Source organism: Rhinatrema bivittatum, chromosome 4, assembly GCF_901001135.1.
Source record: "Rhinatrema bivittatum chromosome 4, aRhiBiv1.1, whole genome shotgun sequence".
Taxonomy (NCBI): Eukaryota; Metazoa; Chordata; class Amphibia; order Gymnophiona; family Rhinatrematidae; genus Rhinatrema; species Rhinatrema bivittatum.
In genome coordinates, this window is record NC_042618.1 from 58,815,635 (window position 1) to 58,831,548 (window position 15,914).

Below are 15,914 nucleotides of genomic sequence, written 5' to 3' on the forward strand. Positions count from 1 at the left end.
GTCGTGGCCATGGCTGTCACAGATGGCTCCCCCTCCCTCCCGAATGCACATTTTAAAGTGTTTGTGCATATATATATATATATATATATATATTTTTTTTTTTAAACTCCTGATGCATTTGTATAACGTTAGCTTACTGTATCAGGAGTTAAAAATGTAATGCTCCTATGGGAACAACGATGGCCATGGAGCACCTGGGAACCTCTGGGGAGGTGAGAGAAGACCAGCCAAACTGGGACTGTGAGTATCCATCTTGGCCAGCCTGAGAAAATTACCTTAGGGAATGTCTGGTCTGCTCTGAAGGCAATTGAATCTACATTAAAATCTTTAGCAAATACAACCATGGAAGCTAAGAATCAGACTATGATGATAAATAATTCTTTGATTGGAACATTTAATCGTAAGCTAGAGAATCATGAAGAAAGAATAACAAAAGTTGAGAATATACAACAAAATATTATAAAAACAGATTTGGCTTTGGAGAGGAAAATGGAAAATACTCTGAGAATATTAAATTTAAGAGTTATACATTTTCCAGTTGTAAGAAGTATTGCACCACTTGAATTATTCAAAACCTGTATGAAACAGGTATTGAAAATACCAGATACCCATCTACCTGTTTGTACAAAGATTCATTATCTACCTCAAGGAAGAGATGGACAAGAAGAAGAGAGGAGGAATACTTTGGTCATTTCTGAGTTACTGGAATTATCTATAGATTCTGAAATAAGAGAGAGAAAATCTTTTGTATTCATTACAGACCGAAACCATGTATTGAAATTGTTTCTTAGAAATAGGTTAGCCATGTTTTATGGAGCTCAAATCTGGGTATACCCGGACGTAGTTAAGTCAACACAAACTCGTAGAAAGGAATTTCTAGCTATGAGAGAGAGGGTTCTAAGTCTGGGGGCCCAATATGATTTGAAGTACCCAAGTTAATGGTGCATTAGATATATGAATAATTACGTATTCTTTGAACCTGAGCAGCTCAGGGACTTTCTGGCTGGTCACTCACATAGTACCCCTAGAGAGGGATCGATTATAGGTGATGAAAGGTAGCTCCTCCTATTGGATACTTATTTAGGTATTTCTTTATTTCGCTCGTTTAAATGCCCCCCACATTTCTTATATTTAGGTGTATATATATTCTTAGAATTGTTATATATGTTTTAAAAAAAATATATTTGGAAATACTTATGTTTTTGAGTATATATACCGTGTTCTGTATGAGAAATATTACATGCAATTATGTGAACATTTTTGGAAAAAAAAAATGTGATGCTTATTGGGCTAGATTTTCAAAGGGTTACGCGCATAACCCCCGAAAACCTACCCCCAACCCCCCCCCCCCCTGCGCGGGCCAAGCCTATCTTGCATAGGCTGCCGACGCGCGCAAGTCCCGGGGCTTTCCTGGGGGAGGTATGTCGTGGCCGGCGTGTCGTCGGGAGGTGTTCCGGGGGCATGGCCGCAGCCTCCGGACAAGCCCCCGGACCAGACCATGGGTGCCGGCGCAACTTGTGCAACAAAGGTAGGAGGGCGTTTAAATAGGGCCCGGGGGGGGGGGGGGGGTGTTAGGTAGGGGAAGGTGCGGGCTGGGGTGGAAGGAAAGTTCCCTCCGATTTCGGAGCGGCCTCGGAGGGAACGGAGGCCGGCTGTGCGGCTCGGCACGTGCTGGCTGCCGATTTTGGGCAGCCTTGCTCGTGCCGACCCCGGATTTTAACAGATACACGCGGCTACGCGCGTATCTATTGAAATCCGGCGTACTTTTATAAAATCTACCCCATTGCATTGGCCTGATAAATTGCAATTTACTTGGGGCTGGGGCTTTGGGACTCTGTGAATGGTCTTGTACAGTGCTATATGCACAGCTGACACTATTTATATTAAATGTTTTCTTCTAAATCCTATATACAGAGAACAATCATTTACAAGAAAACGATGTCCTTGTTTTGCCTCTTGACTTGTGTGATACTGGCTCCCATGAAGATGCAACCAAAACAGTTCTTCAGCATTTTGGCAGAGTAAGTGGCATTTGGGAATATAATTCCTCTGTCTGTATTAAGTTTCCTGATGAATACAGAAAATGAATTGTTAGTTGACCTTGCTGGGTTTTTTTCTTTTTTCACTAACTGCAAATTTGCTTGAGAGAAAGCAATTCCATCTTTAAATTTAAATCCTAAAAATGCTTAAACCCCTCCTACACTTCCACGACTTCCGCAATGTACTCCAAGCCATCATACTCTCAAAAATACACTACTGCAATTCCCTCCTACTCGGCCTTCCCGCTAATACCACCAGACCCCTACAGATGCTACAGAACACCACCGCAAGGATCCTGACCAATACCAACAGAGGAGAGCATGTGACCCCCGTTCTTAAAATTTTCTACTAGCTCCCCATTAAATTCAGAATCCTTCACAAAGTACTAATGTTGATACACAAGACCATTCACATGCAGACCACTCTCGATTTAAATATCCCTCTTCAACATCACACGCCCTCCAGACCAATCAGAACAGCGTACAAAGGTACCCTTTATGCACCTCCTGCTAAGTCCTCTCTTAGGAAACGCGCCCTCTCCACCGCCGGTCACGCACAATGGAACGCTCTCCCCCCTGACCTTCGCCAGCGGACGTTCAAGAAAAAGCTTAAGACGTGGCTTTTCAGACAAGCGTTTCCCTAAAGAACTGATGCCTCTCACAGACACTATATGCCACTTGACACTTTCCTACTACAGTTATAAACGCTTATTACTCAATGGTTTTCTGTTCATATGCTGGTTTTCAACCACTTCTACCTTTGTTTTTTTTCTTGACTATCCTTCTTGTTTGATGTTAACCCTGTTCGAAATTACCCTGTTTGATGTATTTCTAACCTTTACTTCTATGTAAACCGATGCGATATGTCTTTTCATGAACGTCGGTATAGAAAAGCTTTTAAATAAAATAAATTTAGAAAAAATGCAATACCCTTTGTCTAATGTTCAGTGACAGATTGTCAAAATTTTAGTAATTCATGTCCTTTTATATTTTCTTTCGGCTTGAGGTCAGCCTGTAGTGGCCAGGAAAGCTAGAAATGAGGAGGACACTGGAGGGTTGGATTAAAAAGATGAACAGGAAATTTGGGAAGGAGTCGTCGTGATTTAAAGGTAGACAGGAAGCCAGGATTAAAATGCATTTTGGAAGACGAGAGAATGGAAATGTGAAGGAAATGAGAAGACTGGGTCAGTCTCTGAATGTGGAGCAAGGCATTGAGAGAGATTTAGGTTTTGGTGTGACAGGATTGAAGCAGTCCGTGCTGGAATAGATTTAGGATTGAGATATGTTAGAAGGAGGGATACCAGAGCTGAAAGAGATCTGAGATAGAAACTGTATTAAGGGACAGTTATAGCTAATTACAAATGTCTCGTGTTCTCCTAACTCCAACATATTTGGGAGAATAAGATATGTTTAAAACTGTAGGGTGATTCTTTCGTCATATAAAGGTAAAGTCAGGACATTGAAAATCCTGTTTGGTACCATTATTTTCAAGGTCCCAGTATCGCACAGGCACTGTACCATTTTCCCAGGATTTTGGTTTACCTTTGTCAGTCCCCATTCCTTCAGTTTTCCACACTAGTCTGGACTTCCAGGTTATCAGCTGAGCTGCCACAGAGTTAGACCAATCAGAAATGTCAGATCCAGCATGACCAACCCCCTTACAGGATGTGTCATATTGTATTTTTCTTTGTTACCATTTCCATAGACCATATACATCCGCCTATGTATATATATAACCTGAAATTTTTACTCTGTGATCCTGGATGCGAGGGTGGGTGGGGGGAGTGGGGAGATTGGAATTTCAAATGGTCAATCATATTAGATGTTTGATATTGAACATGTTTTCAATGTAACTATCTGTTTTTCATTATTATGTTTTTGCTGTGCTTAATTTCCTCTTTGACAATAAAAATTATTTAAACACAAAAAAAAGTCAGATTCTCCAACTCTTCTTCCCCCCAATAAAAGCTGTCTTCTCTCTAGCTGCCAGATAAGGTTAGTCCAAAGCACTCACTAGTGCGAAAGAGCTTAAACTAGGAAAAAATTTACATAGAAAAGCAAAGCTAATAGAGAAAGAAGAGAGATTAGAAAAAAAGATAAAGGTCGGTTCCAGATTGGTGTGGAGAAGGAACAGAAACTGGGACTGAGGGGGGGTAAACCAAAATTCTAGGTGCACAATGTCTTCAAGTCTGCACTTCCAGGACTTAACCTGCTTGGATTACCTCTGAACACAGTCTCTGAAGAGGCTTCCAGATAACCATTCTGCATATTCAGTTTGTGGAAGCATACACCTCTTCTGCAAAGGAAGTGTAGACTGCATGATTAGTAACTTGTGGGACAGTTTTTTACCTATTGCCTTATAAGACTTGGCAATGCCAAGTTTTACTTAACCTGGTTGAGCTGGGTTTCAAGGCTGGTAATCCTTTCTTACTGGTGTATAAAATAAATACAGGCTTACAGTACTAGGTGGGGGGCAGTTGGGGAGGGGAGTCTGGTTGGGGCAGGGCCACAGAACTACGGCCTCGAGGTAACTCCTGCTGGAGTGAGCTGCCGCTAAGTGGGGAAAAGTGGGTTTGGGAGATAGGTGTTGGTGGGATTGGATGGGCTGGTGTATTTTTTTTTTTTTTTTTATCAGGTTAGTATTGCCTGGTTTGGGTAGCACCTGTGCCTTGGTGGGAAGGGCAGGATGGAGAGTTGGGAGTTGTATTTGGAGTATGTTTTGGGATTTTTATGGTTGAGTTAAATAAGTGGGTAGATATTTTGGTTTTCTCCTGTACAGATTTAATGGCCATATGATTATGCGATCTGGGTCATTCGACTTGCGCTGGCAATTGCTTTGAATGTTATTTGAGAGTGGCTAGCTCTGGGGTCAGCTTGGTGTCCTGGAATGTTCAGGGTATCTCCTCTTCTAAAAAGAGAAAATGCATTTATCATTATTTGAAAAGAGGCTCAGACATAGTTACCAAGCTTTGCTGTCATGCTGTGCTGCTCATAATTTTAAGAGCAGGGGGTGTGTGTTCTGATTCACAGGGCTTTGCCATTGAAGATACACAAGATTGAAAAGAATCCAGAGGGCAGATATATCTTCTTAGAGGTAACCCCTTATGAGCAGTCTGGTGGTGATCAATGTATATGGGCCAAACAACAATCAGAACATCTTTTATGAGCAGTTAAAGATAAAACTAGCCAGGTTCTCAGGACATCTCATTCTTGCAGGGGGAGATTGGAACGCATGTTTAGATCCTGTCCTGGACAGATCTCACCATCGAGGGGCTGAGCCCAATAAGGGTTTTAAATTCTTTGTAAAAGGGGTGGATATCTAGAGGTCCAAATACCCTAGTAACAGAGCTTATACTCATCACTCATCTGTTCATAATACACTTAGCCCCTTGGTAGAGTTGATGGGGTAGGCATTTTGCCCTGTCCTGTCACACTGGTGATTGATCGTTCCCAGATCTTGTTGTCTGAGCATACTTAGCGGCTTGATCTTTCTGTCCTCTGCAGAGATGACTTTCAATCTTGATTAGGGAGGAGATTAAAGCATTTCAGGAGGTACATGCAGCTGAGGGTTATAATCTTGTAGTTTTGTGGGAACACTAAAAGCAGTTTTGCCTGTAAGAATTATCAGCTACATTAGTTATTTTAAAAAGACTCAAGCCCTAGAAGGGAAGATAACGGCTAGAACCGTTACATAAGAGGAGATGTACCTCCAGAGTCTGGAAACGATTGCTAGTTAAGAGATGGGAGCTTGAGTTGCTTCAAACGGGTTTTATAGAGAGGTCTATGTGCTTTACTAGCCAGAAGTGTTATGAATACAGTAATAAGGCAGGAAAGCTATTGGCAAGTTTATTTAAAAAAAAAAAAAAAAAAAAAGGCAAGAGGGACCTTAATCACTAAGATTCAAATGTTTATTGGGATGGTTTCTTGCAATTTGAAGATTATTAATGATACTTTTCAGTCGTATTACAAAGATTTGTATGTAGGCAGGGGGCAATGTACTTTAGAAGATGTTTCTGCTTTTTTGGAAAGGGTGAGCTGCCCAAAGTTACTGAATTGCAGAATGATAAGTTGAGGGCTCCCTTGATGCTGGAGGAGGTGGTGTAGGCAATTAAACTCCTGTTGGCTGCTGACAGCCTGGGTCCTGATGGCTTCAGCTAGACTTTTATAAAATGTTTCTTGAGGAGTTTGCCCTTCCCATGGCGAGCACCTTGAACGCTTGAGGGAAGATCCTACTTGCTAGCAAGATTAACTGATGCTATCATTGTGCTTATTCATAAGAAGGGGTGGGAGGAGGAGGATCCTGGTTCTTACTGACTTGTCTTCTTGCTGAATGCCGATATCAAGATTTTAGCAAAGATGTTTCAGCTGTGGCTCGAGGGGATCGTTCCATGTCTGGTGGTGATGGATCAGACAAGCTTTGTCAAGTGGCAACTTTCCACAAGCAGTACAAGGAGAGCTTTTTATATAATCACTCTGGCTTAGGCAGGGCGTCCTGTACCTCTGATAGTTTCATTGATGCTGAAAAGGCCTTTGACAAGCTGTCATGGCCCTTCTTGTTTGCGGCACTGGCTTCTTTTAATGTGAAATTCATCTTTCGAGAGTTGGGTTAGAGCGTTATATGCACATCCCACGGCGCGGATTCTGACAATTGGACAGCAAACCATTTATTTCCCTGTCATGCAAGGCACAAGACAGGGGTACCCTTTATCCCCATTGTTTGATTTATCTGGCTCAAGTTGTCAGGTCAGATGTTGAGATTGATGGCTTTCAATTTAATGGAAGGAATCATAAAATATCCCTCTCTGCAGATGAAGTGCTGTTTAATCTTACCAAGATTAAAAAATTCGCACCCAGAGTCTTGGTGGTTCTCAAAGAATATAGTTGGGCGTCTGGTTACTCTGTCAACTATCATAAATCGGAAGTGTTCCTATTGCGGGATATGTCGGAGCATGCTCTGCTGCAATATCTGAAGTGTTTTCGGGTGGCTAAAGAAGGATTTAAATATCTTAGACCATTTTTGCAGCAAAAATATGCTGACATCTACAGGACAAATTATGCTCTGGTTTATGCAAAATTGACTGATCTTCAACAATGGTCACCTGGGCAGGAAGGATTGGGATCCTTAAAATGAATATTTTACCCAGACTTATGTACTTGTTTCAACATATTTCCATTAACTTACCTATGAAGTTCTTTTCCAGTTTTGAATGGGCATATATCCTGTTTTATCTGGCAAGTAAAGTCCCCTCCTCCTGGGTGAAAATCAGCAGTTTGTGGAGAACAAAGGGTGGCAGTGGGTGGCATTGCCAAATCTTTTGGTTTATTATTGGGCCTCCCGACTAGTGTTTCTTTGGGAATGGCTGGGGAGGGAGCAGGTATCTCCATGGCTATCCCCGGAGGTGGGTGCTGCTGGAGGCACTGATCTAGCTCTGTTACCGTTTATGCCATCCACCTCGCCCCACACAAGAAGGGCCATGAGATCATGCTTTATAATAGAGCATACTGTGCACTTCTGGTGGGCAATGTGTAAAAGCTTGGGTATTTCAGTGGGCACTCACACCCCATTAGCGGTATTAAGGGGTAATCCCCATATCTTTGTAGCCACTTTCCAGGCTGCAGCAGCTGATTGGAAGGAAGGTTTGAGATTTCTTGGTCAGCTCTGGCATAAGGATGGTTGGATCTCTTATGAAGTTATTTTAGATGACGTCTATGCAGCGCTTCTCAACCGGTGTGTCGCGACACACTAGTGTGTCGCCAAACACCGCCAGGTGTGTCGCGTCTCCCGGTGTCCCACTACCCCGTTCTACTTTCCTTTTGCCTTTTTCCAGCTCACGCGGGCCAATTGGAAGCCTTCGTTCTTCCTATCCCCATTACACAATGGGAAGCCTCCTTCATTCTGCCTGCCCCCGCGCAGGCCAATCGGAAGCCTCCTCCCTACCAGTGGGAGTAGGAAGAAGGGAGGAAGCCTTTGATTGGCCGGTGAGGCAGGCAGGGAGGAATTTTGAACTCTGACGAAGCAAGATCGCGCAGTGAAGAGGAAACCCGACCCCCGACGAAGCAAAGCCGCCATGGGAGCCCATTCCCATGGCGGCGAAGAGGAGACCTGACCCCGACAAAGCAAGGCCGCCACAGCCTGTGGCGGCGAAGAGGAAACCCGACCGAGGCCACCACGGGAGCCCATTCCCGCGGTGGCGAAAAAAGAAGGCCCGCCGGAGTAAAGCCGCGGCGGAACTGGAGCCCATCCCTGCAGCGAAGGAAGAAGAAGTTTTTGGTGAGAGCAGGTGCGTCTGTGTGCGTGGATGAGTGCCTGGGTGAGAGCGGGTGCGTCTGTGTGCGTGGATGAGTGCCTGGGTGAGAGCGGGTGCGTCTGTGTGCGTGGATGAGTGCCTGGGTGAGAGCGGGTGCGTCTGTGTGCGTGGATGAGTGCCTGGGTGAGAGCGGGTGCGTCTGTGTGCGTGGATGAGTGCCTGGGTGAGAGCGGGTGCGTCTGTGTGCGTGGATGAGTACCTGGGTGAGAGCGGGTGCGTCTGTGTGCGTGGATGAGTGCCTGGCTGAAAGCTGGTGTGAATGGGTGCCTGGGTGAGAGGTGGTGTGTGTGGGTGTGAATGGGTGCCTGGGTGAGAGGTGGTGTGTGTGGGTGTGAATGGGTGCCTGGGTGAGAGGTGGTGTGTCTGGGTGTGAATGGGTGCCTGGGTGAGAGCTGGTGTGTCTGGGTGTGAATGGGTGCCTGGGTGAGAGGTGGTGTGTCTGGGTGTGAATGGGTGCCTGGGTGAGAGGTGGTGTGTCTGGGTGTGAATGGGTGCCTGGGTGAGAGGTGGTGTGTCTGGGTGTGAATGGGTGCCTGGGTGAGAGGTGGTGTGTCTGTGTATGAATGGGTGCCTGGTTGAGAGCTGGTGTGAATGGGTGCCTGGTTGAGAGCTGGTGTGAATGGGAGCCTGGTTGAGAACTGGTGTGAATGGAAGCCTGGGTGAGAGCTGGGGTGTCTGTGTGTGAATGGAAGCCTGGGTGAGAGCTGGTGTGGGTGTGAGAGCATTTGTGTGTGATTGAGAGCTTGTATATAAGAGACCATGAGTGTGATTGAGAGAGAGACTGGTCAGGGAGGTGAGAGAGACCGAGACTGTTCGTGGGGTCTAATTGGAGTTATGTGTGTGAGTGACTGGTTGTGGGCGCTAAGGAAGAGGACTGTGAGGACAGAGCTTCAACAGCCCTTGCTGCTTCCTGTGAGTGCTATTGGCCTGGAAGGGAAAGGAGTAGGAGAGTTGCTGGAGAGGGTAAGAAAAGGTGGCTTTTTAAATTTATTTTTCTTGATTGCCATTTTAATTATTGGGTATTATGCGATGTCTGCTGTTTTGAAATATTTTATTGATATTTGGACGTGTGTTAATAATTTTTATGAGTTTTTAATTGTTGGATATTATTCTGTTCAGCAGCTGTTTTGTAACATTTTTAGTATAGCTTTACAATTATTTCTGTGTGGGGCTCTATAGCAGTTTGGCTTATTCTGTTTTCCCAATAAGAAATGTATTAGTGTTTAGGGCCTGGTTTTAATAGTTGTATTTCTTAGATAGGGTTGTTACTGGTTGAGTGTGTTCCATAATACAGGTGTATCTTTGTGCGGGTTAGTTTGTGTGCATTATTGCAGATCCTGGGACTGTTAGGTGCTATATTTCTCTTCCATTTCTCTAGGTTTGCACTGCATGCAGAGTGGCTTTTTTGGTTTTCCATTCCAGTTTCTGTCTCCATATTTATAATGTGTGGTCTTTCTGTACTTGGTGAAGGTCAGTTCTGGGTGTGTGACAGAGGTGAGATATTTTACTAGCATGTAGGCTTTTGTATCAATCTTATTTGTTGTGTTTTCTCAATAGGATATGCATTAGTGGTAAATTACTGTCTTTTCATAAGAAGGGCTATTGTGCCTGGTAGTAAAGGGAGTTTGTTTTGCTTTTACTGAGATGTCATCAGAACCAGAACATCTTTTTTGTATGGCGAGTTGTACAGGGTAATGCCCTAGATCTGCTCTGCACTCATTGTGGGGGGGTTGAGGGGATTCCTGTGGATGCAGAGTGCATGTTTACATTTAGCCCCGTGACTGTCACATGCTCAGTGTGTCACGCATGTGAGAACCATCTGTCAGGTGTGTCCCGGCCAAAAAAAGGTTGAGAACCACTGATCTATAGGATGGATCGAGAGAGGTATATGATAGTATCAAGACACAGTTGCTAAGGTCCGAAGTGACGTTTTGGGATAGGACCACACCCTCGCTGGTGGAACGGGTGATGATGCTAATTGGGCCAGATAGGAAAAACATATCGTTGTTATACAGAGCCATCACTTTTGATGTGTGAAGAGAGGGGAACCCATGGTGACCTTGATCACACAATGGAATGCGGAACTTAGGTTGACTCTGACAGGGATTGGAGGATAATTTGGAAGAAGGTACACAATCGTAGGATTGAACTGATGTACAAACTAGTGAGGAGGACTTACAGAACACCGGTTTTCTTCCTCTGTGTTCCATCTGTGCTGGCAAGGATGCGGGGGTGGGGGGTAGGGACATATATGCACGTCTGGTTAGAAGTGTGTGCAATTGAAGAGTTTTGGAGGAGGGAGGAATCTGATTACCTGCATTCTGTGGCACCAAGTGACTCTCTTTTGCCTATAACTTGCTTCCTTGGGCTTTGGGTTAATTGTGAGCCAACAATGCAGGTTGTATGATCACTTAATACATGTGGCCAGATTTACTATTGCGTCACTCTGGAAATCGCAGCCGCTGATTTCTCACTGGCACAAGCAAGGCCATGACATAGCAGTTATTGAAAAGCTGACTTTTTCTCTCTTTACAAAAAGTCATTTTTAAATAACAGAATATGGGAGCCTTACTGGAAATATTTGGCTAATAGGAGTAGGGGAACTCTGGGCTGAGGTTTGGGAGGGTTCAGCATGTGTTCAGTACCAGGTTGTCAGGCCAACATGAATGGATCAATACTATTTGTACTTTTTTTGTTTTTGTTTTTACAATTATTGTACCTTGTGATCAAGTTCTCTATGCTTGTTTTCAAATTATATCTGCATGATAGTGTCTTTTGCTGTTAAAAAATAAAAAAAAAAAAAATATATATATATATATATATATATATATATCTTGCCTTTTTATGTTGGGGCTCATGGAGAAAAATGGGTTTGGCATGTACTTCCACTTAAAAAAAAAAAATTGCTTTGCTCGATCCATATTTAATTTAATAAAATGAGGATACATTCTGAAAAATCAGAGTAAGCAGAAGACTCAGCATTCTTTTAGGGTCTGTTTTTGAAACTCCAGGGAGGAAGTCTCAGAACCAATGTCAGAAAATATTTCTTCATGGAGAGGGTGGTGGATGCCTGGAATGCCCTTCCGGAGGAAGTGGTGAAGACAAAAACCATGAAGGATTTCAAAGGGGCATGGGATAAACACTGTGGATCACTAAAGGCTGGAGGATGGGAATGATTGAAAAAAAGCATGGGGGTAGTGGGCCTGGGGGTAACCTGCACGGAGCGGCAGTTGCTACCCTTAACAGAAACATGGAGTAAGCTGCACAGAGTGGCAGTTACTACCATGGGAAGCTTGCTGGACTGACTGGATGGACCATTTGGTCTTTTGCTGCTGCATTACTATGTTTCATTCACTGTGCTTTTACTGATAGTCTTTGGAAAATGGGGCTCCGCTAGCTTGAGATGGTCAGTGTTGCACATACAACAAAATAGGAATTGACCTGTCCTAACTCTGGTGGGCAGTGGTAATCTTCTTTTTTCTTTGTTTTTTTACATTCCTGATGTTCTAAATTATAGCTAAAATAACACCACAACCTGGATACTTGAAAAAGTAAACAAAACCATAACAGAGAAAGGATATAAATATTTTTAATACATTTTTTTTGTTTGTTTTTTATTATGTTTACCAAAGATCGACATTTTGGTAAACAACAGTGGTCGTTCCCAGCGCTCCCTGTTTGTGGATACAGACTTGGCTGTCTACAGGGCCTTAATGGAACTCAATTACTTGGGTACAATCTCCTTAACTAAACATGTCTTGCATCACATGATTGAAAGAAAACAAGGAAGAATAGTCATTGTGAACAGCGTGGTTGGATTGGTTGGCGCTTGTCTCTCTTCTGGATATTGTGCCAGCAAGCATGCTCTTCTGGTAAGGTACAGTTTTGTTTTGTTTTTACTCGTACTGATGAAATTCATAGTACTTTTATTTCTCCTGTGGTCTTTGTAATGATTTTATCCATAGCTGTCTTAACACTATTTAAATAAACACGAGGCCAATATTTAAAAATATTTAACCAGATAATATGAGAGATCAGTCTAAATGCCAACTTTTGAAAATCCAAAGCACTTATCGGGCTACATTTTAACCGGATTAAAAAATAAAAAGCATTCTGGGTGAAGCAAAGTTATCCAGCTAACTTAACCAATCTTAAGCTGTATCTAGCCAAGTTAGCTGCATAATTCTTGGGCTGCCATATAACTTGAGACTTAACCAGCTATATCCTTTGAATGTGACCGGCTAGTAACGATGTTGTAAAAATAAATAAGGCTGCGGTGTTGGCCCAATGGCCCCCCCCCACCTCTACCCCCATCCCAGTGAAACACATAAGGCCACTGGCGGCTGAGCCCTGCCCAAACTAAGGCAGAAACAGCGGGTCTCTAGGCCTGAAAATCCTCCCCAAAATCATGGAATTCACGTGTAAAGAGAGGCGCTGGCAGAAGCACCCCCCCAAGCCTCTTGGGAAGAAGCACCCAGCCCCCGGCACATCTAGCGTTGACGCCAAGGTAGGGCCTTGTCAGCGACCTGGCAGCTTACATGATGAGCGCTGTTGTCCAGGCAAGGTTGGATGCGTCGGGAGCTGGGTGCTTCTTCCCAGTGCCTAGCTGCAGTAAGGGCTTGGAGGGCAGGTTCTGGGTGAGGTGGGATGGTTTAGGGTGGGTTTCTGCCAGCGCCTGTCTTTACATGTGAATTCTGTGATCAGAGGAGGGTTTTTCTGGCCTATAGGCTCCCTATGTTTCTGTTTTGCTTAGGAGGGGAAAGGGATTCAGCTGCCAGTGGCTTCATGCGTTTCACTAGGGGGGGGGGGGGGGGGATTAAGCCAGAAGGCCCACATCGCAGCTTTTATTATTATTATTTATTTAATTTTTATTTAACAGCATCTGCACTTTAACCGGTTATATCTTTTGAATATAGCTGGTTTAGGTTTCAAAGTTATCTGGGTAGTTTTCCCCAGATAACTTTTTGCTCACGAATATTAAGCGGAATATTTAAGCCGCTGAATACTTAGGATAATTTATCCGGCTAAGTTATGTGGTTTTAGGTTTGTTTGAATATTGTCCTCCATGAGTATAAAATAGGGGAAGCTGAAACTGATTTACCATATTTTTCGCTCCATAAGACGCACCTAGGATTCAGAGGGGGAAAATTAAAAAAAAAAATAAAAAAAAAATTGGTGTGCTAAACCGGCTCTGTTCCTGGGCGGGTGTGCGTCTTATGGAGCAAATTAGGGGAGGGCATAAAATTGTATTTTTTTTGTCCCCATTTTGTTTTTGGGTCTGGGGAGGGCCATTTCGGTCCACTCCCCAGATCAGAAAACTTTTATCTTTCTCTTTCTGTGGGAAACCCCCCATCCCAACCCTTTAAATTTAATTAACTACAACCCCCCACACTCCTGACCCCCTCCAAGACCTGCCAAAAGTCCCTGGTGGTCCAGCGGGAGTCCGGGAGCGATCTCCTGCACTTGGCCCGTCGGCTGCCAGTAATCAAAATGGCACCGACGGCCCTTTGCCCTGCAACAGCGGTGCCATTTTGATTACTGGCAGCCGACGGCCCAAGTGCAGGAGATCGCTCCCGGACCTCCGCTGGACTACCAGGGACCTTTGGCAGGTCTTATGGAACGAAACATACGATACTTATTTATTGTTGCAACATATTCTCCAAAGTTAATTGCAAATAATTTGGGGATACTGTAAAGTAATTCTACAATAGGAAACTAAAATTTTAAGTTTTCACTAACTGTTGCACAACAAATTCAAGTTTCATATCAAGTGCCTGAATTAGATCACTTTCAGGCACCACTAGAATAGATCAAAATAGTGACCAGGTATAACACTCTCCTGATGTTCTGAATTGAAAATCCTCAGAGATGGCGGAGCTAGGAGTGAGGTGGTTTGGAAGGCAGGGAACGAGGTGGCTTGAGTTAAGTTGTTTGGGTGGAGGTGGGGCAGGGTAATGCAGGAAGCAACATTGGATGAGTGTTTAAGGAATTTTACGTTTTAGAGCATGTGAGGAATGGGAGGGCGCGATGGAGGGGTGAGAGTAAGGAAGAGGGGATGGGAAAATGAATATTGAGAGAGGAGTGAGGGTGGAAGACTGGAAAGGCAGGAGTGGATGAGATGAGATAAGAAATGGAAGGGTGAGAGGAGCAAGTTCTAAAAGATGAGCCTTGAAGGGAGAAGCTGGCTGGAATGAGGTGAGTGTGGGATTCAAAGAGAATAAATTAAAAAAAAAAAACACTTCGAAAAGAAACTAAAAATTATTCACGCACACTGTAGGTTGGAGAATTTTATTGTACAGGAGCATCTTAAATATTTTGTTGCACATGCAATTCTCTATAAATTCGTGCATATGTACTGCAGAATCCTAGAAACTGTGCTACAAAATTCTCTAACCCTTGCCGCAGAATTTACCCCTGAGCTGCTGTACAAAATGGATCATGGCTATGGTGTACCTAGGAGTTGTATAGCAACTTGCCAGTGACTTGAAATTTAATACGAGGCTTTTTCCTATCAGATATTCTACTTACACACTATTGTAAGCGAGTTCATCTTGTGTGTTTCAAAGAATGTGAGAGAGAGGGGGGGGGGGGTTTAACTTTTTTTTTTTTGTCTCTTTTTTTTTTTCATTTTGTCAACTTTAGTAGTCTCTGCACCTTCTCTCAAGTCATGTTCAGGTGGCTCGAGGAATCCTCGCCAGTTAGAGGGGCATCCATCTTCCTTCTGTCTCTGGCCCTAAGCTTACAATATCCATGGTGCACCCAGGCTCAACCGACCCCAATGGATGTGGGATCCAAACCTTTGTCCCCTGTGCTGCAACGCCATGTCCTGAAATTTGGGGCCAGCTTGTAAACATTGTCTATGAAAGATGAATTTTATTGTAAGGAAACATTTTTTTTCTTCTTTTTAAGGGATTTTTTAACACTGTCAGGTCTGAACTGACTGACTATCCAGGAATAACTATTACCAACATTTGTCCTGGACCTGTCCAGTCACAGATTGTGGACAATGCATTCACTGAGCAAGTAGACAAGGTAAAGATATTAAAACGTTCTACATCCTGATCTTTGTGACAGTGGCTGTGACTCTCACATTATTTACATGTTAGTACACTGAAACTCTAATGGCTGGGAAAGCTCAAATTGGCCAATACGATTACCCAATTCAGGCTTTTCAAGCAAATAAATTCTAATACAAAGTTGATATTTGGTGTGATTTCAGTTGCATATGACTTTGATTTTTAAACTTGCATACATCTGTCATATAGAATATTTTTTGCCAGTTAACTGAATTGCAAATTTGCCTGCTCCTTGTGTGCAGCTATATTTGCTTTTTGTGTGTTGGCTCCTGTAGTACCTTCTAGGGCAACCTTTTTCTCCTCTTTTTTTTTTTTTTTTTTTTTTTTTTTCTCTCCCATGATAATTTCTTGGTCACCCTGGGGTATTGCCATTCCCCAAGCTTCCCCTCTCACTACAAATTACATGATACTAACTTTCAGGCTCATACAGTACGGACGCACCGAAAAAGCGTGTCCGTTTTCGGCGCCCTCTCTTTGAGCGCACGCTCAGC

The 15,914-nt window shown here is 43.5% G+C and overlaps 1 protein-coding gene across 2 annotated transcripts in view; it reads left to right on the forward strand.

The window, feature by feature from the left end:
• Positions 1-15,914, forward strand: part of DHRS7 (dehydrogenase/reductase 7) — a 66,241-nt gene that overhangs the window by 26,897 nt on the left and 23,430 nt on the right. For both annotated transcript variants that reach the window (XR_003856251.1, XM_029598181.1), the window contains exons 3-5: positions 1,915-2,021; positions 11,980-12,219; positions 15,257-15,379. Coding sequence is in view for 1 of the 2 variants with exons in the window: in XM_029598181.1 (XP_029454041.1) it covers positions 1,915-2,021; positions 11,980-12,219; positions 15,257-15,379 (470 nt within the window). In the remaining variant the exon portion in view is untranslated. The remainder of the gene's footprint in view (positions 1-1,914; positions 2,022-11,979; positions 12,220-15,256; positions 15,380-15,914) is intronic.